Source organism: Cynoglossus semilaevis, chromosome 6 (genome assembly GCF_000523025.1).
Source record: "Cynoglossus semilaevis isolate Cse_v1.0 chromosome 6, Cse_v1.0, whole genome shotgun sequence".
NCBI lineage: Eukaryota > Metazoa > Chordata > Actinopteri > Pleuronectiformes > Cynoglossidae > Cynoglossus > Cynoglossus semilaevis.
Genome location: NC_024312.1, coordinates 4,654,778 through 4,680,700, shown reverse-complemented (window position 1 = coordinate 4,680,700; position 25,923 = coordinate 4,654,778). Strand labels below are relative to the sequence as shown.

The window sequence follows — 25,923 nt, the reverse complement described above, 5'->3', positions numbered from 1 at the left end:
CAAAGGAGAAGAGGAAGGCGGAGGTGAAGGAGTGGATGGCGGTAACGCAGGGCTCAGGACCCGGTTCTCCGTTTGGGTCTCGGGGTTCCAGGTCTCCATGTGCAAACGCTAGGAGCCACCAGATCATAGCGAAGAGCATCCAGGAACAGAGGAACGCTGAGGTGAAGATGAGGAGTGAGTGCTGCCACTTCAGGTCCACCATGGTGGTGAAGACGTCCTGCAGGAACCGACCCTGAGACACAGCAGGAACCAGAACTTTTTCTGTCACACATGATGTCACTGTGGTTTTTAAACCCTAACCCTTTCACGGCTCACACCGGTCACCTGCTCTCTGATGTTCTTGTGGGCCACGTTACAGGACCCGGACTTGGTGATGAACCGGGCTCTCTGGGTCCTGGAGCGAAAGCGGTTCGGCTGGTTCTGGTCCTCTGCCAGTCGGGTCAGTAGGAAGCCGTCCGGCAGGAGACCTTTGCGGGCCAACATAATGCTGCAAACACACACACACCAGTGTTCACAGGGGGCAGTTCACAAAGGAAACCAGTATTTCACCAGAACCATCTACCGTATGACCAGGTTTCTACAAAATAAAAAAATGGACAAATCCCAGTTTTTAGATGATATGGTATATTTTTACAGGTCAGATCTCAGATCAGTGGCCGTGAAACCAGGGTGTGAGGGTGATGGAACACTTGAGTGTAGCAGTGAACGTGCTGTCAGGGTGTCACCCCGCCCTCACCCAACGCTGGTGCTGGTGCCAACGCCCAGAACCGGAGACGGAGGAGGAGCAGCAGCCGATACCGCGTCTGAGGACTTGACGGAGGTTCTAGAACCGACCACTACAACCACGAGATTTAGTAACCAATGATTTAAAACAAACCGTTCTAAGAACAGACTTCGAATTCACTGAACTTCATACAATGGAAATACCCGACACCTTGTATTGAAGTACTATGTATATTTCATCTTGTGTATGAGGCTCAACGTTCAGTCAAATATAAATATAATATTTACAGCTCAGTCAAATGTCAAGGTGACTGTTTTCCCATCAAAGACAAGGACAGTTACCTGCTCAAGACACAGCGCCTCACCGCGGACTAGTGAAATAAATTACAGTCGCAGTTCGGATGGTTACGATCAAAATAATAATGTCGTTAGACCCATGTACCAGATGTGTTCAATGGAGGTAAAAAACAACAACAAAAACACGGGCTTCATCATTGACATCAGCATCAGGATCATACAGCACACACACACACACACACCGAGGATCCGCTCGGCTCCTCCAAAACAAAGGACTAACACACTCCGTTTGACTAAACAACGGCATTCACCTGGAGAAAAATAATATTCCATTAAATTATTTCAATTGAAAAGAGTAACTTTTACTTGACGGATTGTTGTTTCCGTCGTCGTTTTTTAATGAAAAAAAAAAACAAGAGTTTTTCCTATGTGACTTGTATAGACTGGGTCAGTTCACGTCACTTTTATTCTGGATGCAGACATTTGTAGTTTCCGGTGATGCAGAAATCTTGCTTACCAACTGAAACCCGTAGAGGGCAGCAAAGAAACTATATTTGTTTGATTATAATAATATTCAAAACAATGCAATTTTTTAAATACGAAGAATTTCAAGAAACCTGAATTTGTACTTATTTTTAATGGACAGCATTGATGTGTAATTTAATTTAATTTAATTCTCTTATCTGCCGTACTGTTTTTTGTCAAATATACTGTACTTAATTAAATTGTGTTATCGGTTTAAATTGTTTTAATTAAGTTTTGTTTATATTTTTGGGATACTTAGTCTTGTGTTTTTGTATAAGAAATCACACGTCATAATAAAATGATCTGTGTGGCAGCACTGCCCTGTGAGGAAGCGCCTCCACAGGGACAGAAGAAGAAGAACGACCGGATGTGGTAAGAAGCACCAAGATGGCGAACAGCTATAGAAGTATGTCAACTAAACTCAGCTTTACTCGTTCGCTGTAAACGTTTTAATATTTTTATACGAGTGTTAGTGTTGCATATTGTTTACGATTGTAGCCGCGCCATGATTTTATATTTTTCATTACTACATTATCGGCAGGAAAGTGAAGCTTCCGGCTGTGACGTAGCCGGCGTTTGTCTGCATGTTAGCTCTTTATGTTTGTGTTTCTGTCAACAAGAGCTTATCTGAAACGGTGTCAGGGATGAGCCGGAGTCCACAGGGGGTGCTGTTTAAATTTGTGACGTTTTATTTTTTAAATGAGACGTAAATGTGCGGTGAAGCTCTAGTAGCCTGGACACCAGTGCCATGCCTGTTGGTATGTAGGTCATGTTATTTCTCCAGTCTTTGTCTGATCCTAAAGTGTGTCATGGTGACAGATCAAACAGATGCTGCAGGAGACGGGTTTTGTCAAACTAAATGAAAGACATGAAATGTTGTGTGCCCTGACAGATGATCTGTCAACAGTCAACATATTTGAAAATATACTATTCCTTCATTATCATTTTCCTGTGGCTGTATTATTAGGTTCAGTGGGTGTTCAACTTTATAACTGAAATTAAAATAATTCCTACAAAAAATTAAAACACATGATTTAATTATTGTTTTTTTTTTAATAAGTTGTCTTCACAATTTACCAGTAATCAATTCCTGCTCCTTTTTAAGGTGAAACGGATTAATCTAAACTTTAGTTTGTGTCAAACCGGTCTGTCTTTACTGGGGCGGTGTGTTGGCAAGAATGTGGCGATACAATATATTACTGAATTTCCCCGGTGTGGGATAAACAAAATCTTATCTTTTATACATCGATACTATAGGCCCAATGATAAAGTTAGTTTTTTTCAGTTTAATTGTTAATAAAGTACAGTACTGTAGAATAGCAATACAGTATTGTGAAACTAAATATTGTGATATTTCGGTGTGTGGATGTTTTCTTACACCACAAGTCTTCACACTCTCTCTGACTCAAAGTCCACATGGTTCCAGTCTGATCCAGATCCCCACCCTCTCAACCTCGACTCCAGACCAGTCTGTCATAGTCTGGGTCCAACTAAACCCTAGTTCTGGTCACTGACAGAGTCCTTGTCTGTTTTCGCTGCAGTGACAGACAGAGACTTCAGGTTGATGATTCAGCTTCGTGCTGCCAACGCCGCCATCTTCACAGGAAAGAAGAACTCTGCTTGCCGAGGCTGGAGGTCAGACTCTAATCATGTCCACTCATCACTGCACTGTACGGAGCCGTCTAATGCTCTGACGTCTGTTGTCCCCGCTGCAGGGCCATCAGTAAGGAGATGGGACTGCTGGGACAGGTCTCACCACGGCAGCTGAAGAAGAAGTGGGACTACCTGAAGGAGAAGTACATGGTCAGTTTGGTCACTACAAAACCTAAACAAATCTTTTCTTAGTACAGTCAGAGAACCACAGATTAGCTGCCACTAGAGGGCATCGGGCGTCTACAATCAAATAGACAAGTGTTCTCTGTTTGACTGTGTTGGAGGAAGGATGTTCTGGAAGTGAAAATGTCTGTAGTGACGTCTGTGGTGATGTCCATACAGTTTCGTTCTTCAGACCATTGACTGTCCATCCATCCATGTCTTTGACCGTCAGGTGTTGAAGTTCCCTCCTGCAGGCATGGAGAACATGTCCAAACCCAGCTCCTGGCCCTGGTTCCACCTCATGGACCAGGCCATGACTGGTAAGCTGGCCGGTAAGATCATCACTCCATCCCAGATGGAAGAAGACGAGGATCTGGATGGCAGTTTTCAGACGCTCAGCCCTTCAAACATGGAGGACGACGCCTCCAGTCTGGAGGTTCTAGAGACAGGAAGTCCTCAGGATGAGGGACCTCTCTCTGAGGTCAAAGTAGAAGAATCTCCTGCTTCTTTAAATGAAGAAGAGCATGTGTACGGTGGAAGTCCAGACTGGCCTGCTACACTCAACATCATCCAGACCTTACCCCCCCCACACTCTGACCCCAACACCATGACCACATCCTCTTCATCTAGAACCATGGACCAGAACACTGAGCTGGACATGAAACAGTTGGAGGTCCAGAGGGAACCGGTCCCCCGAAAGGTCATAAGGAACCCGAGGATGTCCAACAGCTACAGAAGTAGGTTTTAAATCAGTTGTGTTTTTGCCCAAACTTGGTTTAGAGTCCATTAGAACCATTCCCATCCTGGTCTGAACCAAACCCGTCCAGTCATATCTGACCTGAAGCCCGTGTGTTTTGTCTGCAGTGACGGAGAGAGACTTCAGGATGATGATTCAGCTTCGTGCTGCCAACGCCGCCATCTTCACAGGAAAGAAGAACTCTGCTCGTCGAGGCTGGAGGTCAGACTGAGGTCAGAATCATGTCCACTCATCACTGCACTGTACGGAGCCGTCTAATGCTCTGACGTCTGTTGTCCCCGCTGCAGGGCCATCAGTAAGGAGATGGGCCTGTTGGGCCTGGTCTCACCACGGCAGCTGAAGAAGAAGTGGGACTACCTGCAGGAGAGGTACAAGGTAGGTCCACGCCCCTCTGATGGTACACCTTGAAGTTTCTTTATGTGAAGTACATGCAGTGGTCAGATGTTATCATGTTTACTCCACAGTTGTTGAAGAACCCTCCAGCAGGCATGGAAAACATGTCCAGACCAAGTTCTTGGCGGTGGTTCCACCTGATGGACCAGGCCTTGAGCGGTAAGCTGGCCGGGACTGGAAAGATCCTGAGACCCTCTCAGATGGACGAAGACGAGGAGTTGAACGTCAGCCTGCAGCCGCTCAGCCCTTCAAACACAGAGGAAGACGCTTCTGGACTGGAGATCCTGGAGACGGGAAGTCTGCAGGGGGAGGACAGGCTGATGGACGTCACCGAGGTTAAAGTTGGGGACATGGACGTACCAGAAGACGGAGGAGACCAGGTGTACACCAGGTGCCACGACTGGCAGCCCGCTTTGAACCTAGACCCCACCTTACCGCTGCACTCTGACGGGGACAACATGGCCCCCACGTCCTCCTTCTTCTCACCCAGAAACATGGACCATGAGACCAATGACTTGGAGCAGAAACTGTCAGAGCTCCAGAGGGAGCGGATGGTTCTGGACCGGGAGCAGACCGAGTTCGACAAAGAACTGATCGCCTTAGAGAAAGACAGGGAGCTCCTGAACAGGGACATGGTCACAGTCCAGAGAGAGAGGACGGCGCTGGACAGAGACCGAGCAGCCGTGGAGAGGGACCGGGCGCTGGTGGAGCGAGACCGGGCCTTCCTGGAGCGGGACAGAGCAGTTCTGGAGAAGGACAGGGTTGTTTTAGAGAAGGAAAGAGAGGATCTGGAGAGGGAGAGGACCCGGTTCAGGAAAGAGAGGGAGGCGGTGGCGGCGGCGGCCATGATGAACGGTGATGGGTCCAAGACCGTGAGCCCTAAAGAGGTTCTACTCCAGACCAGGTTTTTTGAGAGTCTGAGGGCTGTGGATCTGGACCCAGACCAGCTGGAGACCAGACAGAGACTGCTGTCCTTGTTTCAGAAGCTGGTGGAGAAACTGTGACAATCAACAGTCAAAGGGCTCAGGACAAACCCGCCTCCATCAGTCCACCAGGTCATTGGAACATGTTCTCTCTTTTACTTCATCGGTACTCGACACTTTTCTACAGGAACCAAACTTTGTTTTACACTTAAGACCCCCACCCCCAGTTCCCTGATTTCAAGGTTCCCCCACAATGTTCTTCTGGTCTAGCTTCTCTTCCGGTTCTCAGTGAAAGTTCTCAGCCGTGCTCTGGGGACTTGAAATCTTGAGATCCTTTCATCGGTTCCAACCCAGTGCTGGAACCGAGGAAGAATCTGACTGTTCTAGGTTCTTGACTGATACACATGGAGGAACCTTCCTAAGTGAAGACGTTCCACAAAGGTGTTCTTCAGAGATGAGAACTAACAAATCCTTCTGACACAGATTGGGCTCTGAACAGCTGGATGTTACGTTATGTCATTGAACGCATCGTTTACCTTTGCTTTCTGAGGTTTATAATAAATGATAAGTGACTGAAGACAAACGTTCTGTTCTGTCCCGCCTAGCAGTCCACGTGGGCCCCATGAAGGCTGAACTTAGGGTACATCAGGAAGGGACTTAGCCATGGGTCATACACTGGCCCACTCTATGGGCCATAAGTGTGTTCTGAGTAGGATGTGGTCACTTCCATTTGGGCTCATTCCATCAGACCCATGTAGGCTTCATATGTGGCCCACCCATGGGGACGGACCTCAGTGTTTTCCAATAGGGGCTTGGCCACAGACCCCCCCCCCCCAGGCTCACATGGACCTGCGAACTCTGTTTTTATTATTTTTTATTTACCTTTTTATTATTTCTGTTTTGTTTCTTTTTTACGTTTGTTTTTATTTTATTGGTCTTGAGTCTGTAAACATTTAAGGTCATTATTTTATTACGAATAAAAAAGTGTTCTGACTCCGACTGTCCGTGACCGCAACACTCCACATCACTATACAGCAGCAGGTGGACGGGTGAGTTTGGCCGTGTAAGGTAAGAAGACAGTAGTGAGACCTGCTGAAGATGGATGAAGCCCTCCACCCATCCATCCATCCATCCATCCATCTGTATGAACGGACGTTCTTGTTCTTGTTCGTCACTTGGAGCTGATTAGACTTTTATCATTCACGTCTTTCTACAACAGGATTTCATTCGTTTGCGTAAAATACAACTAACTATTATCGCTCTGACCTTTTTTTTATTGCACCCCGTTGTTGCCCTGACCTGATTATTCCTTTAAGTTAACCCCCGCACTGCCGAGGGTCTTCTCATGGCCTGTCATGTGACCGACCTTAGACTCAGGCAAAGTGAATCGAACGCTCCTTCCTCTCGGCGCAGAGGAAAGGAGATGCAGCCGAATTCTGCCCACGGTAACGATTCGGTTCACGGTGCCTGTGGCCCCGGTGATGATGTCATCAGACACCGTCGGACTCGGAGTTAAAGGAGTCTCCGACGACACTGAGTGAGTGGCGGGGAGTGTGTGTACGGGTGAGTATGTTGTTTAGCTTAGCATTGCGTGTGTGCTAGCATCACAGTCTGCTGCTGTTAGAGCTCAGCGGGAGTTTACTCTCCAGAGTCCCGGAGCTGCAGCTCCAGCTGCCGGCCACAGCCACGGTGAAGCCCCGCCAACATCACGGGAGCTGGAGGGAGGAGGAGGAGGAGCAGGAGGGAGGAGCGGAATTAGTTTATCATCAGGCCTGAAGACAACATCAGCTCTCCCCATTCGTTCTTTTCCTTGCGCCCTTCCTTTCTCCCTCGTCACCTCCCCTCCCTTTTCCTTCCTCACTTATTCATTCCCGTTCACCTTTTCTTTTCTTTCTTTTTTTAACCCTGTTCCTCCCTTCCTACCTCCTCGTCACCTATCTGTTCTACCTTTTCTGCCCATGTGCCCTTCCAGTCTCCTTTGTCACCTGCTCTTCCCATCTCCCTTCTCACCTGTCCTTCCTTCCTTCCTCCACTGACACACTGCTCCGTCCTCCCTTTCTTTCCTCCTTCAGTAACCCTTTCTCTCTCCATTCGATCTCCTTCGTCACTCTTCTTACTTTCACTCTTGACTCCTTTTCTCATCTTTCCTTTTCCCCCTTCCTTCTTTGCTTCCTTTTTCATTTGTCCTATGTTTCATCCTCTCCTTTCATTAGTATCCTTATTTCTATTTTCTGTCCTTCCTCCCTTTCGTTCCTTCTTGTCTCCTTTCTCCTCCCTTCCTCCCTCTTTCCAGTCCTTCCTTGTCTTCCTTTTTTAAGTCCTCCCCTTCTCTCCTTTCTTTCTTACTTCCTTTCATCTTTCCTTACTCCCTGCCATTGCCTGTGATTCCTCTTCTTCCTTTCATCTGCCCTCCCCTCCTCCACTAACCTCCCCCCTGCTCTCCCCCCCATGGTCATCATGGACTCTGCCCTCAGTCTGCCTCAGTTTCCAGAAAACTCCTACAAAAGTAGGTAACTGTGGGTTAACTGACTGTCTGTGGTCCATTGACTGGGGTCAAGGGTGTAGGTCAGTGTTCAGGTGGTAACCTTGGTAACCATGGTAACTCCCTCTCCCTGCAGTGACAGAGGAAGACGTGAAGAGACTGATTGAGTTCAGGGCGTCCAATGAAGTTCTGTTCACTGGGAAAAGAAACTCGGCCAAGATCGCCTGGAGGTAGGGACGAACCACCGTCACTGAGCTAACAGTTAGCACTGTTGGCTAACCTTTACATTTGACCTTCTTCCTGTAATGACTGTATATATTTCGGTTGTTTTTTTAGACATTTATTGTCGAGTCATTTGGATGTTCGGAGCCTTCGTTGTCTTTTCATGACTTCCTCTTTTCTCAGCACCATCCTCAAAGGTCTGGGTCTGGAGGGGAAACTGACTGCAGACCAGATCTCCAAGAAGTGGGACAACCTGAGAACAAAGTACAAGGTGAGGTGACCCATAGTACCGGTGGGGCCTGGTCATAAAACCAGTACCAATGCCTTCCTGCAGGTCTCAAACATTTTTTTGTTAGGACCTGAAGCAGCCATACCAGGATCAGGAGAACCTTGGTGCTGTGGTCGAGTCCTGGCCCTGGTTCCACATCATGGACAAGGCCATGCAGGGGCGACTCTACAACAGCAATTTGGTTCTGAGCCCAGAGAACAACAACATCAGCATCCCCCTCACTGGTCACCGTGGCAACACTCCAACCAGCCGGAACCAGGACAACACGGACATCTTGGAGTTTCTCATCAAGACGGAGATGGAGGAGTCGGTCGCTGCAGAGGTGGCGGAGGACGAAGGGGTGTCCCACGTCGAGGCGCCTCCCATTGAGGGAGTGCCCCTCATGGGTTGGAGGAGGATGAGCGAGTGCTCCTATAAAAGTAGGTGGAGTGTGTGACCGAGATCACCAGATCCTCACGTCTGGTTTCTCCTCAAACCAAAACTCTTGTTTGTAGTGACGGAACCAGAGACGGAGCAAATGATCAAACTCCGGGCCGCCAACGAGGCGCTCTTCACTGGCAGGAAACACTCGGCTAAACCCGCCTGGAGGTGAGTGACATCATCACTTTATCAGATATGCTGTTGTTGAAGACCTTTGGTTCCGTTTGGTTCTGTCAACTCCAGCCTCTGGGAGAGATTAAAAATCAAAACATTCACCTCAGAGATCAGGACCTCCATGTTTCTGTTGCTCTGTTGCTACCTTGTGAGAGCTGCAGCAGTCTTAGCCCCGCCCACAATGATATCACTGTTGTTGACACCAGTCTGAACCCTTGGCTGGTTCTGTATGTGCAGTTAGGACCAGACCTTAAAAAAGTCTCTGCCCTCTGTCTTCAGAGCCATCCTCTATGAACTGGGTCTTCAGGGCAAACTGACCACGGATCAGTTGGCCAAGAAGTGGGACAATCTAAAGAGGAGATACAAGGTGGGTCAAACCGGGTCCAGACCCACAAGCTGTCAACAGACTTTTTCCGATGACAGCTGTTGTGGTCCAACCGTCAGGTTTCTCTTCTTCTGTCAGGAGCTCAAGTTTCCTGCTCGAGGCACGGAGACCAACCCCAGCTCCTGGCCCTGGTTCTATCGAATGAACGAAGCCATGGAGGGACGTCTGGCCGGGGCCGCACCCATCCTCACCCCCATTGTGGAGGACGAGGATGAAGACTGCGAGTCTCTGTCCCCCACACCAAAGAAAAGAGCCCGGAGGAGCCGAGGAGGGATGGCTGAGTTCCTGACAGAGTCTGAGATAGACCTGCTGGTGGATCATGAGGACAAGAACGGTTCCTCAGCTTTGGGGGAGCTGCAGAAGATGACGGAGTTCACCTACAAATGTGAGCATTAACCCGGGATTTACCACCACTCACTCCCTACACCAGAGTCCATAGAGAAAATCAGAGATTTTAGGTTAGACCTATGTGTTGTGATCATTTCCGACATGTCTTTGCTTCTTTCACAGTGACAGAAGACGACACACGGCGACTGATTGAGTTAAGAGCTGCTAATGAGTCTTTGTTCACTGGGAGGAGAAACACAGCCAAACCTGCCTGGAGGTAAAGGACGAAGACCAAACCTTTAACCTAACTATTTCAACATAACTTCAACTGGTTTTGGTTATTGTGTTATTGTTCCACTCCTCAGAGGAATAGTCAAGGAGTTGGGTCTAACGGGGAAGATAACACCTGACCAGGTGTCCAAGAAGTGGGACAACTTGAAGACCAAGTTCAAGGTAGAAGAACATGTCTGTGATGATTACCAGTTAGAACTGATGGAGCCTCCAGGAGGTCCAGCTTCTTCTGAGACTTTCTCTCATCACTTTGTCCTCTGTCTCCAGGACCTGAAGTTCCCACCTCGAGGGATGGAGAACCAGACCAACCCGGCGTCCTGGCCCTGGTTCCATCTGATGAACGACGCCCTGGAGGGACGTCTGGTAGACAAGGCTCCCAAAGTGACTCCTGTCTGGAGCAACGAGGAGGACGCTGTCTTTGGCCCCTCTTGTCCTGCTGCTGCTCCTGCTCCTCCTGCAGACAGAGACTGTCTAATGGCAGACAGTGTGTCGGAGCTGGAGAGCATGGTGGAAGGAGACCACGGCGAGAGCGACGCCAACATCACCTACATCGACGCCAGTGGAGAGGAGTGTTTGACCCCCACTGATCTGTCCTACAAGAGTAAGACAGGAGTGTGTGTGTGTGTGTTACCGGGCAACAGTTAAAAAAAGTACTTAATTTTTACTAATTTACTTCATTCAAAGACAATCCAGTCATGTCCGTTTACTTTCTTTATTTAAAGATAATCTGTCAATATTTTAAAATAATATTTCATTCACACTATGATTCAAACAGAATAGAGTCTGAAAGATGTTTTATTTTGAAAATGTAATGATCCTTCAATGCTCAGCACTGTCTGCTGTATTTGGCGTTTGCAACAGGGGGCACCCTAAGATCAGTTAAAGATCCTCAGGTGAGCTCCAGAACGCATTAACTCAGTCACAGAGTGACTGGACGGAGCAGCAGATGTGGGTTTAGTGGAGGTCAGAGGTCAGTCTGAGAGCATGTCCCCCCTGTGTCCACAGTGACGGACCAGGACACTCGGAGGATGATCAAACTACGGGCCTCCAACGAGGCCTTGTTCACCGGGAAGAGGAACGCTGCCAAAGGTGCCTGGAGGTGAGAGTCCAGATGTTCTGGAGGAGCTCCGAGGAGCAGGGAACACTGTTCTCTCTCATGTTCTCTCTCTGTGTCCTAGAGCCATCCTGAAGGAGCTGGGTCTGCAGGGCAAAGTGTCAACCAATCAGATCTCAAAGAAATGGGACAACCTGAAAAGAAGGTTCAAGGTACTGTTGGTCAAACACACGTTAGTGTAGAAGCTGCTCCACAGCGACAGACACTGGCCGACACCTGAACTCCTCTCTCTGTCCCTCCTAATCTCCCGTTTCCTCTCCTCAGGACCTGAAGTATCCTCCTGTAGGGATGGAAAGTGTGGCAGACAGCGCCTCCTCCTGGCCGTGGTTCCACCTTATGAATGAAGCGATGGAGGGTCGTCTGAGCAACAGCGCCCCCCTCCTCACCCCAGTCACTCAAGAGGACGATCAGTTCCCAGACCCCGCTCCACGACACAGGCTCCGCCTCAGCCACCCTCCTGCTCCCCCTCCGCCGGCTCCTCCGTCCACAGATTACGTACAGGAGGCGTTCTGTGACACCTCTGTGGAGCAGAACCAGCGGGGCCCGGAGGCGTGTGGGTGTGAGGGTCAACTGGGAGGACTGGAGCGGGAGTGGGAGCTGGTGGAGAGGGAGAGGACCACGTTGGAGAGGGAGAGGGAGTTGGTCGAGAGGGAGCGGGCGTCACTGGAGCGGGAGCGGGCGACCATTCAGGGAGAGCGACTGTGGTTGGAGCGGGAGAGGGCGACCCTGGAGCGGGACCGAGCCATGGTGGAGCAGGAGCGGGCGGCGCTGTCCAGAGACAGGGAGGTCCTGGACCAGAGGGCCATGATGCTGAACTCAGTAGGACACTCCACACACCTGAACGGTCTCATGTAGACCTGGACCTCCAGTGGACGTGAATTGCCCTCGTAGACCTGAAGATCAGCTGGTGGTCAGTTGGGGGGGTGTGGACCTGCAATCTGGACCCGGACGAGAAGGACAGCATGGAATTAAGAGGAGGCGCAGATCTGCTGGACAGCTTTGTTTGGAGGCTGGTTCTTGTTTGTCCACAGGACGGACCATGTGTGGACCGGTCCATGAGGACAGCGTGTGGTTCTGTCGTGGGACCATGTGAAGGAGCAAGGTTTTGAGTTCAGACTATGACCTTTTTTAAATTCTGTTTGAATTCTGTTCAGACACAGAGCTCCCCCAGTGGTGATGTTTTTAAAGCACATATACGTGGAGTGGTTCTGAGGTCCGGACCTCCTCCACACTTTCATACAAGCTGGGGTTCGAGGCCCTGAGATTTGTCCACTGTTGTTTTCCACTAAGACACAGCCAAATAAAATAAAGAGCAGGAAGAGTCCCAGAACCAGACCTATTGTTACCAGTTCATTCAGACCAGGGGGTCAGGGGACTTTATATCTGTGTTTTTGATGTTTAGACAGGGGGAGAATTAATAGAATATTTCTGTGGGGCTGGAATTAAGTTTAGTAAGATTTCACAAAGAAAAAGTTTGTATAAACAAACTTTAAAACATTTTATCAGTGTAAATATTTTTTTTTTATAAATATAAATTTTATAAATATTAATTTTACTTTTATTATGACCTGTACCACACAGAACACTGTATTTATTTATGTTCACGTTATTTACAAACCGAATTTAAGTGGTAATTTTTACATATATATATATATTTTTATATATGTGTATATATATGTATATATACAGTAAATAAATGCATCTGTACACAAAGGAAATTGACTTCACTCATGCAGCAGGGGGCGCTGGGCGCAAATCAATGTATTCAACGCTGCCTCTGTGTTGCCCTCTGGATCTCAAAAGTGAGGAAATCAGGATTGTCCACAGCTGATTGGCTGTCGGCACTCGGGGGGCGAGGCCTGACAGGTGTAAAGAAGCAAGTCAGGGTCCTACGGTCAGACCTGAGTCAGTCGTGTGGAGGCAGGACTACGTCACACTGAGGAAGTGTAAACCACAGCGGCTCACAGAGAACATTCTGACGGTAAAAAAAAGACACAGATTATCGACATTTAGTCCAGAGAAGCTGAGGCGAAGTCGTTAACTTCACCTTAGAAGTCGACACAACTCGGATACACGACGTGTTCCAGAAAGTTCCTCCGGAGTTTCCAGATTCGGGAACTACTGCAGAAGTTAAGAGAAGTGTGGTGAACGGATTTAGCGGTGTGTTCATGTTGTTTATTAGCAATTAATTAATATTAGTAATTATTATTACGAATAAGCCTAATTTGATAAATAATGTAATTTTTATTATATTAATATTTATTTATATATTAATATAATAAAACTAACTTAAATTAGGTATGGAAATGACGTGACTATAAATAAATACCTAGTGTTCTGTGTAGTACGGGTCGTAATACAAGTAAAATTAATTATTTATAAATTAAAACTCTCTCAAACGCATAAAATAGATTTTAAGTTTTTTTAAAAGTCTTCTAATTTATACAAGAAAAGTTACCACTGAGGTGCTCTGAGCAAGGCACTGTCCCCGCTCACTGGTCCCTCGGTGCTTAAAGCTGCCCACTGTTCACTTTGGTGATGGGTTAGAGGCAGAGGTCACATTTGGTGGTGTGTGCAGTGGTGTAGTTCACTTTCCTTTCCTAAATTAACACTATTGTTAAATACAAACTGACTGGGAATCAGAAGATCCTGGAGATGTTCCACAGAAATCATCTGAGACGATCTAGGACAGTGGAGTGGTCATAACCTGCTAATCCAACTTCACACGTCATAGAGCTCTAGACAAATAGAAGCAGGTGTTAACGAAACAGGAACAAGGCTGAACTGAGCCAAAGTAAACATGGAGTTAACCAGGTGTGGATCAGGATCCAAGACTGGAACTGAGCCACATTAGCAGGAAACATCTCCATCTCTCCTCCTCTTCTTCATTCCCTCCCCCTCTTCATCTCCTCCACCTCTGTAGCTCCATCCTTCCTTTCTCACACATGTATCCTCCAGAGCAAACCTCCACCCGTCTCACATACTTTGCTGCCACTGCTGTTTCATGCATCTCAGTTCCTCAGTACTGTTGTACCAGCACTCTGTACTGCAGTACTTTCTCTGGGCATCAATCCAAACTGATTTACAACCGAGTAACTCAGTAAAGGTTCAGTTGTAATTATAATAATAATAATAATGATGTTGATACAGCTGGGTGATGGTTAAACAGTAAAAGATGATGATAATGATGACGATGATTATGATGATGATGAAGACAATGATGAAGACAATGATGAAGACAATGATGTCAAACACCTCTTTTCAACAGGTAACATGGTGAGGAGAAAGGACATGAATACAACAATAAGTAAGTAAGTGTGTGTGTGTGTGTGTGTGTGTGTGTTTGAGACACACCCACATACCCTGGAATCGTGGTCTGTTGTGTGTCACATACACCTGTTTGTTCAGTGTTTGATTCTGAATCTAACGTGACCGGATGGAGTGGGTGTCGAGTTTATAACAGAAATGTTCAGAGGATAAAAGAGGAACAATGAGAGGAATTTGACCGACAACCACTGTCACTGTGACACCAGCTAGACAGGTCCAACCAGTCTGTGTCTGTGTGTGTGTGTTATATCAGTGATTATCAGCAGGTCAGGTGAGGCAGCCATGTTTACACTCCAGCTGAATATAAACAGCAGTAACAGACCACAGTGACCAGGGTCCAGTCGGTACCAGAGCGACAGACAGGCCTGATCCAGGAGTAACCTAGAACTGTTTGGTTCTGTTTTGGTCAGGACTCTTCGTCTGCTCCCTGGTGGCTGTGGTTGTCTTCTTCTCGGTCCTCCTGCTTAAGCGCAGCGACTCTCTGACAGGTAAGTTCTTGTACAACAGCGCCACCTGTATTAAATAAAAGTCTCCCTTTAAAGCCACTGATGGTCCCAGCAGACCTGCCTAACATCATATCTGAGAGCTTGGACCAAGCCGAAGTCTTCATCAAGACCAAAGTGGACCCACTGGGTGAGTGATGGTCTGTAGACCTGACCTGCTCAGAGTCGGTGACGCTGATGTCACTTCCTGCCTCCCACAGCCTGCCTCACACCCAGAGAGTGTCCTTCAGACCACTTCAGCTTCTACGTCCAGAGTGGAGCCGCCAACATCGTCCTGCCCAAGATCTGCATCCAAAACAGGACGTAAGTGTCTCAGAGTCCAGGACTTGGAACTTAATCCAGAATCAAGTCAGGACTTAGAACTAATTCAGAATTAGGTCAGGACTTAAAAGTAGTCCAGAAGTTAACCTAGTCTGACCTGGTCTGTGGTACCTGTGGACCTCCTGACCATCAAATGCTCTCCTCAGGGTTCTGGGAGCAGTTCCAGGAAACGGTGGAGTGGGACTCAACATTGTGGTGATGGATGGTGAGTGATGTCATCTGATGATGTCACTAAAACTGATGACGGACAGGTGGTGAAAACGTTGAAGTCATAATCACCCCCCGCCCCCGCTGCCCTCTTCTCTCCTTCTCCTCCTACTCCTTATTTTCTGGCAGGTAGAACAGGAGAAATCTTGAAGACAGGTGCCTTTGACATGTGGGGAGGAGGTGAGTGAAGGTGACTCCTCAGACTCTCTCTGTTCCTCTTCCGTGCTCTGACCGTGTGTGTGTTGCAGATGTCCAGCCTCTCGTTGACTTCCTAAAGGCCATTGAAGTTGGGTCTGTGGTTCTGATGGCGTCGTTCGACGACCCGGCCACAAAGTAAAGTCTGCTCATCTTCACTGTTAGCTTGTTGACAGACGGTGACTCCTCCGGCTGTACTGTATAAAGACATGTGATGCCATAGACCAAATTTGAACCAACACTGTCCACCAACCAGAACCTGGAACTGAGGCAGAGCCACAGCTAAACACGGCTTTAGTCTGAACTTAAGTTATCGCCGCCTGGTGGCCAAGTGCCTCTTACACGCCCATGTTCTTCATACAGCCCATAGTTCCTGCTGTACTCTGGTATGGTTTGTGTTGTTCTCATGTGTGACTGACGTGTTTGTTTGTTTGTTTGTCTGTTACCTGACCCAGGTTGAACGAGGAGGCCAGGAATCTGATCGCTGACCTGGGAAGTTCCCTCATCCAGACCCTGGGCTTCAGAGACAACTGGGTGTTTGTTGGTGGGAAAGGAGAGTCAGTGAAGAGCAACTACGAGAAGGTAACGGCCACGGTGTCCAAACGTTGTTAGACATGAAGAGAAACCCGTCCTGTCTCCTGGGGTCCGTTTCTTGAAGCGGGCTTAGTGCTAAATCAGTGTTAGATAACTCCGTTAATTAGAGGGAACTCTGACTTTCCGGTTTCACGAAGTCGGCTAGACCGTGACGCTGACTTGGTTGCTAGGGCCACATACGCTGTGGAGCAAACCTGCTGCGTAGCAGTTTCAAAGTCTGAGTCAAGGAGTCAGTCCGTAACCATATACAGGGCGTGGCCGTTCGTTGAGGAGCCTGGTGACATCACAGCTCAGTTGCTTAAAAGATGCTAGGAGAGAATCCTGAGACCACGTCTGGATATTTTAGCACTCCCCAAAAATGTTTTGTTCGAGAGTTTATGCTTTTCATTCTGTTATTCACAGACTGTTATAAAACTGAGTTCTATTATCATCCAACATTTCATTCGCCAAACTCATCGTAACCATGTTCTTAGCTCACTGAAACGCACACTTCCAGCAGTGTTCTGTCAAGTGTGTGTAAGTTTGCCATAGGTACATCACCCCCGGCCCCTCCCCCAAGTGAGTGACATTAAACAGAACCAGCAGAACCTCCCAGTGTGTGGTTCATTTGCTGCCACACACTCCTCATCCCTGTTGGGTTAAACCTGCTTTAACATTTAAAACGGTCAGGTGTGGACACACAGAGGTGGGAGAAAAGTCACGGAGATATATATAAATAATTTTACACACTTAGGCTGAACAGTTCTGTAATTAACGAGGATGAGTAACTTTCTCATCAATATTCACTCATTCACTCCATCATCTATTTGTTGACGAGCCTTTTCCCTTTCTTTTACTGGTGGCTGTAATGGTGATTTTTATTTTTTTTAAGATAACAGTTCATGTTATCTGCGCTCAATTGAGGGAGACTTTATATCTAGTCGGGCATGAGCGCCACTCAGGCTACCCAGAGCTAATTGTAATCAGCTGTTGTGGAACCGGAAAGTCAGAGTTGGACCTCTGCGGCTTACGGTAGCCAGAGCTGGAGTGTTGTGAGAAACGAACCCCAGAACTGTTCCTGCTTAAAACACGCCTCAGATTAGAGCTAAAGGTTGATTAGCCCCCGTTAGCATGGCTAACCTGACTTTGTTGAAGTGAAACGTCTGGTCATGTGACTGTGTTCTCCTCACCTGTTATTTTTGTTCTAGACCCTAAAGAATGAAAGGGAACATAACAAATATGAAGAGTGGCCTGAGATCATAGACCTGCATGGATGTATCCCTCAATACTTGCAGTGATCAGAAACACCACCACCGTCTGAACTGATCCATGGACAGAACTGTGAGAACAAGGAACCAAGGTTTTGGGTGGACAGAACTGTGAGAACAAGGAACCAACACCCGATGACAGCAGACCAGCAACCAGAACCTGGCTGGTCCACATCGGAAGCTGTTTTCTGGTTCTGGTCTGTTCCTGAGTGAATGCTGACATAAAATGGTCTTTGATGTTTTGGGATTTTTTAAATAGTCTGATTGCTGTGGCTCCACGTGCTGTGCAGCCGAGTTAAAAACACAAACTCAATATCTGTTATGGACTGAGCTTTAACATTTCTGCCACCTCCACCCATGGTCCATCTCTGGTACCCACTTCTACAGATAGCTGGACCTGGTCTCCTGATCCATAGGAGATCCATCATATATTTAAATCTCTTTTTATTATGTGGGCAATACTGAAGTGTGTGTGTGTGAGAGAGAGAGTTTGTGTGAGAGAGAGTGTGGGGTTTTTTTTATAAAAGAGAGAGTTCAGAGTTTACTCTGACATCAATAAGGGTTTATTGAAGTGAATAAAAGTCAACTGTGAATCTGTGTCTTCTCAATGATTTCTTTCTGAGAAACGTTCTCCACTGAGCTAACAACAGCTGTGTCACAGGGAGGAGGTCGAAGGTCAGTTACCTGCCTCTTAATGTAAACTGTTAACAATTAACTTCTCTTTGTCTGGGGCTTTAGAAACATAAGCAGGAAGAGTTCTGCTGCAAAAAACAGCTGACACAGCTGGACAAAAATATATATATATATATATATATATATATATATATGAGTCTGATTTTCTTTTTGTTTGTTTTCCTGACACTCCAAGGAAGTGGATTTTATTATATATATATATATATAATTCTCCCTTTATCTTCTGTTTGTTTCTCCTCCTCCAGCCCCTCAAGAGGTTTTGGCCTTTGCCAGGCAGCGACTGTAAATAACAATTTGTTCTTAAGGTCCTGTCTGGTTAAGTAAATGTTAAAAAAATTTCAGTCCTGAGTCAGGAAATGGAAACACCACTGTTTAGACGGCAATAGAGAGGAACAGCATATAAGGTTTTTTTAAATTTTTTTATTTCCTGGCTTTCTGTCGTATCCCCATATCTCTTCTTGAATACACATTGTCCTGGGGGTAGGAACTGAAGTACAAAATCCCTGTTTCAGAACGGGCACTTTTTTGGAGCGGAGTTCATCCTAGCGTTCTGATTGGTTGACTCTCACCAGGCTGCAGAGCTGGTTGGAGGAACAAGAAAAGCCGTTTTAACGGCGGGGAGTGTGGGCAGAGTAAATGTTTGTCTTTAACTCTTACATTAAATAAAAACAAACGTTAACGTTTTGTGATATTTTGTCTTTAAAATGGCGACATTAGTTCTGGACAACGGAGCCTACACGGCGAAAATAGGCTACAGTCAGGATAAAGTCAGGTAATCTCTTCATGAAACGTGAGAGTTGTCAATAATAATGCCAGTATTGTTGCTAATAATACAACGAGATTATCCGAAACAAAATGTTTCATATATTATGTTAACATCCCGATATACAGTATATGGAACGTTTGTAGTTATTTGATAAACGTCCGAAATGGCGGAGTGAACCGTACTCCAGACTCACTCGGACGGATTCTGTTATAAAATGAGTTTAAAAAATTCAACTTGGATGCCGAAAATCTAAAAACACGGAAATAAAAAAAACTTACATTCAACGTGAACCTTGTTGTTCCAGTTCCAATTGTCCTATTAACGAATGTTTACTCTGTCGAGACACGGATGAGCCTCAGAGAGAGATTATGTACGGAACACGGAACTTTTCATGTGTTAAACAAATAATAAACAAAACTAAATTACGTCTTTTCTTCGTAGTGTCATCCCAAACTGCCAGTTCCGCTCAAAGACGTCCAGATTGAAAACCTTCACTGCCAACCAGCTGGACGAGATCAAAGATCCATCCGGTCTCTACTTCATTCTTCCATTTCAGAAGGTTAGAGACACGAGTTTAAATATGTACCACACAATATGTGGACAATATAATAGCTCTCAAATGGTTCCTGCTACCTCACACTGTTAGACCAGTGGCAGATATGTTTTACATTTGAAAAACCCCAGTGATCTTATCATTATCTCTCCGCTTTAATTTACTCACAATTTACTGACTCAGTGTGAAATCTGTTTAGTTGAACACAACACTGATAGACCTGCAGGAATTAAAAAAAGACACAAACATCTCCGTCTCTCTTGGAAGAGTGTTTAATTGTTTTGCAGCAGAGACAAACAGAGAGTGAAATTAGTCAATTTCCCATGGTTCACCTGGGTGCTCTCTGACGGCACTCTGATGGGCTGTGGCTCAGCGGTTGGGAATCAGTGTTGGAACAGTTGTGACATTTTCAGCCATCTGTGTGTTCCAGGGTTACCTGGTCAACTGGGACGTTCAGAGGAAAGTCTGGGATCATCTGTTTGGAAAAGAGATGTTCAAGGTTCTCCACATTGTTCCTCTGTCTCTGCAGTGATTTGGTATTTTTACGTAGAGGTGGTTGAAGTCATGGTGCTAATGGATCCTTCTGTCTTCTCCTGCAGGTTGATTTCACAGACACCAGCATCATCATCACTGAACCGTACTTCAACTTCACCTCCATCCAGGAGTCCATGAACGAGATCCTGTTTGAGGAGTACCAGTTCCAGTCAGCCCTCAGGACCGACGGTGGGAATGTATACACTTCCTGAGGCTAGACTAGATGAGATCAGATTAGACTAGATTAGGTTAGACTAGACGAGATCAGATTAGACTAGATTAGATTAGACTGGGTTAGGGAGAGTTTCATTAGATTGGAATTACAGTAAACGCCCTCTCCTGGTTCTGTGGTGTCTGTGCAGCTGGTTCTCTCAGTGCTCATCATTACTTCCACTCCAAACCTATGGAGCTGTGTTGTCTGGTCGTGGACAGCGGCTTCTCCTTCACCCATATCGTCCCCTACTGTCGCAGTAAGAAAATGAAGGAGGGAATCCGCAGGTAAGAGACAGAAAGTGTAGCAGAGCCTCAGTGACTTACCAGGTGTCCTTCTGATGACCTCTGGTGCTTCTCCTTCTGCCAGGATCAATGTGGGAGGAAAGCTGCTGACCAATCATCTGAAGGAGATCATTTCCTACAGGTCTGTCTGCTCCTGACTGACTGCCTTCATAGGTGAACATAGAAGTGATGAGGTTCTGTGTTCACTGTTGTTGCTTGGTCATAGTCAGTTCAAAGAAACAGAGACACATATATAGAGACTTAACAAGTGCTGATTGGTGATTGGCCATCTAGGTGACAGACCATGGTTTGTTTTCTAGACAGTTGCACGTCATGGACGAAACCCATGTGATCAACCAGGTGAAGGAAGACGTCTGCTACGTCTCCCAGCAGTTCTACAAAGACATGGAGATTGCACAGTAAGAAAACAACAACAAAAACACCACAGTCATATGACAGTTCTGACTGTAGTTTCCTCCTGGTGAAGCTTCTAGTTGTTGGGGGATTTTCCCTCATATTTATGTTATGCAGTACATGCAGTTTTCTGTTTAACTAACTATGTTAGAGGTCTGTAGATCATAGTGTCAGTTGACTTTTCTCTGGTCTGTTCCCAGGTTGAAGGGAGAGGAGAACACCTTGATGACTGACTATGTTCTTCCTGATTTCACCACCATCAAGAAGGGATTCTGCAAGGTGACAACAATTTGAGTAGACAGAGATTTCTTAAAAAGTCACTGGTCATATACCATGATACTACACACTCTAGTACAGTGGTGGCAATATGTGCTTAAAAACATTGGCTGTGACCCACTATTAAACCCAGACATCAGGTGCCTACATAGGCTAAGAGACATTCAGGTGTTGATACAGAACATAGGAAGAACTTGTTTTGTCTGTCCTCACTGTCTTCTCTGTTCCCCACTGTCTGTGTCCACCAGCCTCGAGAGGAGATAGTCTTCAGTGGGAAATACAAAACAGGAGAGCAGATTCTGAGGTTGGCCAACGAGCGGTTCGCTGTTCCTGAGATGCTCTTCCATCCATCAGACATAGGCATCCAGGAGATGGGAATTCCTGAGGCCATCGTCCACTCTGTCCAGTCGCTGCCTGAAGGTGGGCGTCGTCTTGTTTTTGACATTTAAACCCACGTCAGTGTTCTTTACCAACAGTGTTTCCTGTCCATCAGAGATGCAGTCCCACTTCTACCAGAACATCATCCTTACAGGAGGAAACACCTTGTTCCCAGGCTTCAGGGAAAGACTGGAGGCGGACCTCAGGTCTCTGGTCCCCACACACCTGATTGTGTCGGTCCTGCTGCCGTCCAAGTAAGGACTATGTCCAGTACTGGGGTTCTGTGGGAGCTGGTTACCATCCCTCGCTCCCCCCAAGCTGCCTTTGTTTCTTATCAGTAACGATTGTTGTATTTTGCTGTGGGTCACATGGTTGTCTGTGTTTTCTGTCACACAGCCCACTCTGTTACCCGTGGGACGGTGGTAAACTGTTGGCTCACAACCCCGATTACGACGAGATGGTGGTGACGAGGGAGGACTACGAAGAGAATGGACATTGTATCTGTGAAGAGAAATTTGATATTTGAATTCAGAAAGACTGAGACCCCACCCCCAACCCCACGTGTTGATACTGTATTATCATTCATGTAATTGTTTTGGAAATGTAAATAGCAGGTTTGTTTTAAAGTAATATTTTGTTCAGTAAGTGGTTCCTTTTACTCACATTTTCTTTTTTTCTTCTTTTTTTACATTTATTTGAACAGTTGATTTTGTTGCTGTTGATTATTCTGGTGATCAGTTGATGGTGTTTTGGCAATTTTGTCAACAGTCACCTTGGAATAAAGAATAAAACAGAAAATGAACAACGTTGTTTGTTTCAAAGAGTTTTATTGAGAGTTCCATTTATAGTGAGCTGGATACATTTATGTGTGCGTACAAGAATGTAATGAGCAGCAGCTTACATAAGGTCAGGCTGGTAGAGTCAGTATTATTCCACTGACTATGTGACTCAGTAGAAGCCAAATGGTGGATTATAGCACAGAATGTAATTTCATACTGAACACAATTTGATTTTTTAAAACAATTGCTAGACAATGTTATAGGAATCGTCCATATTCACCAGACAGTAGCTGGTGTGGTTTGAAGTTTAATCAGAATTTTGTTAAACAGTTAAGAAATACCAAAATATAATTAAATGTTCCAAAATCCAAGATATAACTATGTTAGCCTAAGTAGCTACAATGTTGATAAGTATCATCCAAAAATCATCAAAAGGTAAGAAATATAAACCAAATAATATAGCTTGAGTTATAACTTGTCAAATGTCTTGTAATTGCTTTGTAAATGTACCATAATACCCTCGGGATGTATTTCATAAGTTTTTTAAAATAGACCGTTGCTGTAATAAAAAAAATTTCAACATCGATTTTCATAACCTTAATCTAACATGTACTATCGGCTTTTTGATTTTTTTATTTCATGGTCTGGTCCATGAATGCATCATGACTTTCGGCGGGAACGGCGCTTCCGTTCGTACTCTTCTCCCTCTGCTGTGTTATTTTTTTCTTTACTCCAATATTAGTATTTTACTCACATCATATGATTACCCATTAATACATAAGACACTTAATAATCCGCATTTTGTTTAGGGCTGTTAATAGATATATTTTTATATTATAATTATTATAATTAGTTATATATATTATATTATAAGCTTCCCTTAGCTTTAGCAATTAGCATTCAGTTCAGAAGTGAAGAATGTCCACAGGCAGGAAACCAGCGAAGAGAAAACTGTCCGATGAAAAACCAGATAAAGTTTATGATTTTCATGAAGAAGTTGGAACGAAAGAGAACAGTGGCTCTGAGGATGAGATTAGAGAAGGTGAGTGCTATTTAACACAGTCAGTGTTAACATCCTTTTACTCCAGGGAAGGAGTCTGCGATTTTTTTTTTCATGTTAATTTTTTAAAGTTAACGTCAAGACATTTTCAGTCAGTTCTGACACTTTGGTGTAAATTATGAAGTTAAGTCCAATTAAATTTGTTTCTTACAATTCTGTATTGGGGCAACATAAAAAGTATTGGGGATAGAAAAGAGAAAATCTTCTGGTTTTATTCTTTTTGTCATTATGATGCTAATATAAACAATCAAATGAATAAAAAGGCACATTATTTATCGTTGTTATTCCAAGCAGAAGATTCTCCAATTGCACACAAGCTGCCAAAGAAAAGAGTAGCATCTGCCCCTTCAGCTGAGGAGAAAGCCACTGGTGTCGGGTACAATGTGAACGTCTTTGTTAATGCTGTAGTATTCTGTGAAATAATTCCACATAAAAAACGTCTTATTGAATGTAACAGTGATGTTTCTGTTTCGATTACCGTAAACCGACTTTGGTCTGATGCAGCGAAGTCCAGTCAATGTTGGAGAGATTTGGAGGTGAGCAGCTCTTTATATTAACCATTAGGGATGTAACGATGCATCGTGAATCGGTTGAAAAAAAAATTAATCGCGCATTAAGGTGTAGGCTGCGTTATCTCAGAAGTCACTGGTAATGATATGACACTACACACTCTAGTGCAGTAGGTGTCAGTATGCTCCTAAAAACGTTGGTTGTGACTCACTGTTAAACCCAGACATCAGGTCCCTGCGTAGGCTGAAGTGACATTAGGTGATGAAACAGAACGTGTTCCTCAGACACCAACAGTGTTTTCCACTGTTCCTGTAAAGAAAGTTCCTATTTTTTCCCTCCTCCTTTTTTTGTTTTTATATATTGACAGTTAACCAGGTCAGATTGACTTTGAATCAGAGCAAATCAATAGTGATGTGCAGTCTTTCTGGAAAGAAATCTGACTTTTTTCTTTTTGTTATTGAAGATTTTACACAGTTTTGACAGAGAAAGGATCTGTGGATTTGGTCACTGTTTGTCTGGAGATCATGTGGTTTAAAAAAACTCATGACTCATATGTTGAGCTGAGTGTCATCATATCGTTACATCCCTAATAACCAGTTTTTCTAACTAACTCTGTAGGAGGTCCAGCTCCTCCTCTCCTCCTTTATTGTACCAGTCACTGTTTAATCTGCATCTAGTTGACATCAGCAAAGTGATGCAGGCCAAGAAGAAACGTCTGGAGTCTCTCACCAAGAACTACATGAAGGGAAGTCAAGATAAACTGGAGCAACTGTGGAACAACCATCACACCCAGAGGTACTGGAAGACAAACAGTGGTTTGGACTTAGAGTGACTGCTGATCTCACTGTGACTGTCTATAGGCAGAAGATGACTCAGCTGTACAGCCAGCAGGTGGACGCAGCGCTGCAGCAGTGGGAGACGGAGGCCCAGAGGCGTGACGAGCAAGAAGAGCAGCTCAACGTTAGTCCACTGATGTTAATGAGTTTAGAAGAGAGGCTGCTGACTGGGCAGGTAACCCTTTAAAAATGTTGGTTGTAGGATCTCTTCAGACAGCAGCAAAAAGTCCTGCAACAGGCTCGGGTGATGCAGAACCAGAAGCTTAAGAAGGTCCGAAAGCTGTACGAGCAGTTTGTTAAGGTAGATGTACTTCAACAATGCCCCCCTTAACCAAAACACATGTACAGTAACTGTAGTGTGAGACATGCTTTTGAAGAGGTTGTGGTTTAACTACAGCTATGCTGCTGTGCTTTCTGCAGATGACAGAGGACATGGAGAAGACCCATGAGTCTTTTCTGCAGGGGGCGCAACAGGAACTGAAGAAGGAGATGAACACCTTGCAAAAGAAGGTTCTCATGGAAATGGTGAGTGAAGTTTCAGAAAAGTCCTGGACTAGAGGCTCAGTCACATATATCGCAGCCCACTGAAATAACATTTAGGTTTAGCTTGTAGTCTCTAACAGATAGTTCAGAGGTTATTAATCAAAGTAAACATAACGATGACTGATGTTCTGATTTGTTCTGGAAAGCATCAACAGGAGATGGCCACTGTCCGCAAGTCTCTGCAGTCCATGCTGTTCTAGCACCAGTGTTCCACCAGTATGTGCTCCTCATTCCCAGGGTTCTCCGTGGAGATTTGAACCTGCAGCGGTGTTATTATAAATGTTTCTGTTCTTGTGGGAGTTCAGTTGTTTTGATGCCACTTAGTTAACAGTATTAACTGGAAAAAATAATATTAAAATAAAATAATATTGTTTAAAACCAGTGCAGTATTTTATTTCATGAATTATCTTTAAAGACAGCAGCCTCTGGTGGAAGTACTTCCCGGACTGTGTCGTTGTAACAAACTAAATGTACGAGCAACTTTCAAACATTAAATTAAACATTTTATATGTTGAAATGTTTGTGTGTGTGTGTCTATGTAAACACCATACTGTG

The 25,923-nt window shown here is 45.4% G+C and overlaps 6 protein-coding genes across 15 annotated transcripts in view; 5 read left to right on the top strand and 1 right to left on the bottom strand.

The window, feature by feature from the left end:
- The window catches only part of LOC107988654 (ATP-sensitive inward rectifier potassium channel 11-like), a 2,569-nt gene extending 849 nt beyond the window's left edge, over positions 1 to 1,720 (bottom strand). Inside the window, exons 1-2 of the mRNA XM_025056319.1 lie at positions 325 to 1,720; positions 20 to 232 (exon numbers count right to left, since the gene is read on the bottom strand). Coding sequence (XP_024912087.1) covers positions 20 to 232; positions 325 to 483 — 372 coding nt within the window. The 5' untranslated portion in view covers positions 484 to 1,720. The remainder of the gene's footprint in view (positions 1 to 19; positions 233 to 324) is intronic.
- Positions 1,721 to 1,839: 119 nt separating this feature from the next.
- LOC103379725 (uncharacterized) lies at positions 1,840 to 6,426 on the top strand. 2 transcript variants are annotated; one of them, XM_008311372.3, is made up of 7 exons: positions 1,840 to 1,951; positions 3,087 to 3,180; positions 3,261 to 3,348; positions 3,593 to 4,097; positions 4,225 to 4,318; positions 4,405 to 4,492; positions 4,582 to 6,426. In XM_008311372.3, the coding sequence occupies exons 1-7, from the start codon at positions 1,933 to 1,935 to the stop codon at positions 5,512 to 5,514; spliced, it is 1,821 nt and encodes a 606-aa protein (XP_008309594.1). In that variant the 5' UTR covers positions 1,840 to 1,932; the 3' UTR covers positions 5,515 to 6,426. The 2 variants fall into 2 exon arrangements, with proteins under 2 accessions (XP_008309594.1, XP_008309595.1); XM_008311373.3 differs by lacking the exon at positions 1,840 to 1,951 and adding an exon at positions 1,961 to 2,303.
- A 135-nt stretch (positions 6,427 to 6,561) lies between these two features.
- On the top strand, positions 6,562 to 12,472 carry LOC103379726 (uncharacterized). Of its 6 annotated transcripts, XM_025056011.1 has the most exons (14): positions 6,562 to 6,996; positions 7,908 to 7,939; positions 8,052 to 8,145; positions 8,321 to 8,408; positions 8,494 to 8,845; positions 8,921 to 9,014; positions 9,300 to 9,387; positions 9,484 to 9,790; positions 9,916 to 10,009; positions 10,098 to 10,185; positions 10,291 to 10,624; positions 11,029 to 11,122; positions 11,202 to 11,289; positions 11,402 to 12,472. In XM_025056011.1, coding segments are annotated over exons 2-14 (2,313 nt in total). In that variant the 5' UTR covers positions 6,562 to 6,996; positions 7,908 to 7,938; the 3' UTR covers positions 11,993 to 12,472. The 6 variants fall into 6 exon arrangements, with proteins under 6 accessions (XP_024911779.1, XP_024911780.1, XP_024911781.1 ...); XM_025056012.1 differs by lacking the exon at positions 7,908 to 7,939 and having other exon boundaries at positions 6,562 to 6,970; XM_025056013.1 differs by lacking the exon at positions 7,908 to 7,939.
- A 509-nt stretch (positions 12,473 to 12,981) lies between these two features.
- On the top strand, positions 12,982 to 18,126 carry LOC103379724 (protein FAM3C-like). Of its 3 annotated transcripts, none has more exons than XM_008311370.3 (11): positions 12,982 to 13,118; positions 14,406 to 14,444; positions 14,875 to 14,952; positions 15,026 to 15,097; positions 15,168 to 15,270; positions 15,435 to 15,493; positions 15,625 to 15,675; positions 15,744 to 15,828; positions 16,146 to 16,272; positions 17,472 to 17,615; positions 17,654 to 18,126. In XM_008311370.3, the coding sequence occupies exons 2-10, from the start codon at positions 14,411 to 14,413 to the stop codon at positions 17,559 to 17,561; spliced, it is 699 nt and encodes a 232-aa protein (XP_008309592.1). In that variant the 5' UTR covers positions 12,982 to 13,118; positions 14,406 to 14,410; the 3' UTR covers positions 17,562 to 17,615; positions 17,654 to 18,126. The 3 variants fall into 3 exon arrangements, with proteins under 3 accessions (XP_008309592.1, XP_024912222.1, XP_024912221.1); XM_025056454.1 differs by having other exon boundaries at positions 17,472 to 17,632; positions 17,779 to 18,126; XM_025056453.1 differs by having other exon boundaries at positions 13,026 to 13,297.
- Positions 18,127 to 18,776: 650 nt separating this feature from the next.
- On the top strand, positions 18,777 to 22,445 carry actr6 (actin related protein 6). Its single transcript, XM_008311368.3, has 11 exons — positions 18,777 to 18,996; positions 19,432 to 19,549; positions 19,974 to 20,042; positions 20,143 to 20,266; positions 20,440 to 20,575; positions 20,658 to 20,714; positions 20,893 to 20,991; positions 21,187 to 21,265; positions 21,511 to 21,682; positions 21,756 to 21,894; positions 22,037 to 22,445. The coding sequence occupies exons 1-11, from the start codon at positions 18,929 to 18,931 to the stop codon at positions 22,164 to 22,166; spliced, it is 1,191 nt and encodes a 396-aa protein (XP_008309590.1). The 5' UTR covers positions 18,777 to 18,928; the 3' UTR covers positions 22,167 to 22,445.
- Positions 22,446 to 23,265: 820 nt separating this feature from the next.
- On the top strand, positions 23,266 to 25,841 carry sycp3 (synaptonemal complex protein 3). 2 transcript variants are annotated; one of them, XM_008311366.3, is made up of 8 exons: positions 23,266 to 23,461; positions 23,771 to 23,855; positions 23,984 to 24,015; positions 24,667 to 24,784; positions 24,850 to 24,949; positions 25,028 to 25,126; positions 25,246 to 25,350; positions 25,515 to 25,841. In XM_008311366.3, the coding sequence occupies exons 1-8, from the start codon at positions 23,338 to 23,340 to the stop codon at positions 25,566 to 25,568; spliced, it is 717 nt and encodes a 238-aa protein (XP_008309588.1). In that variant the 5' UTR covers positions 23,266 to 23,337; the 3' UTR covers positions 25,569 to 25,841. The 2 variants fall into 2 exon arrangements, with proteins under 2 accessions (XP_008309588.1, XP_008309589.1); XM_008311367.3 differs by having other exon boundaries at positions 23,269 to 23,461; positions 23,774 to 23,855; positions 25,515 to 25,800.
- The last annotated feature ends 82 nt before the right edge of the window (positions 25,842 to 25,923 follow it).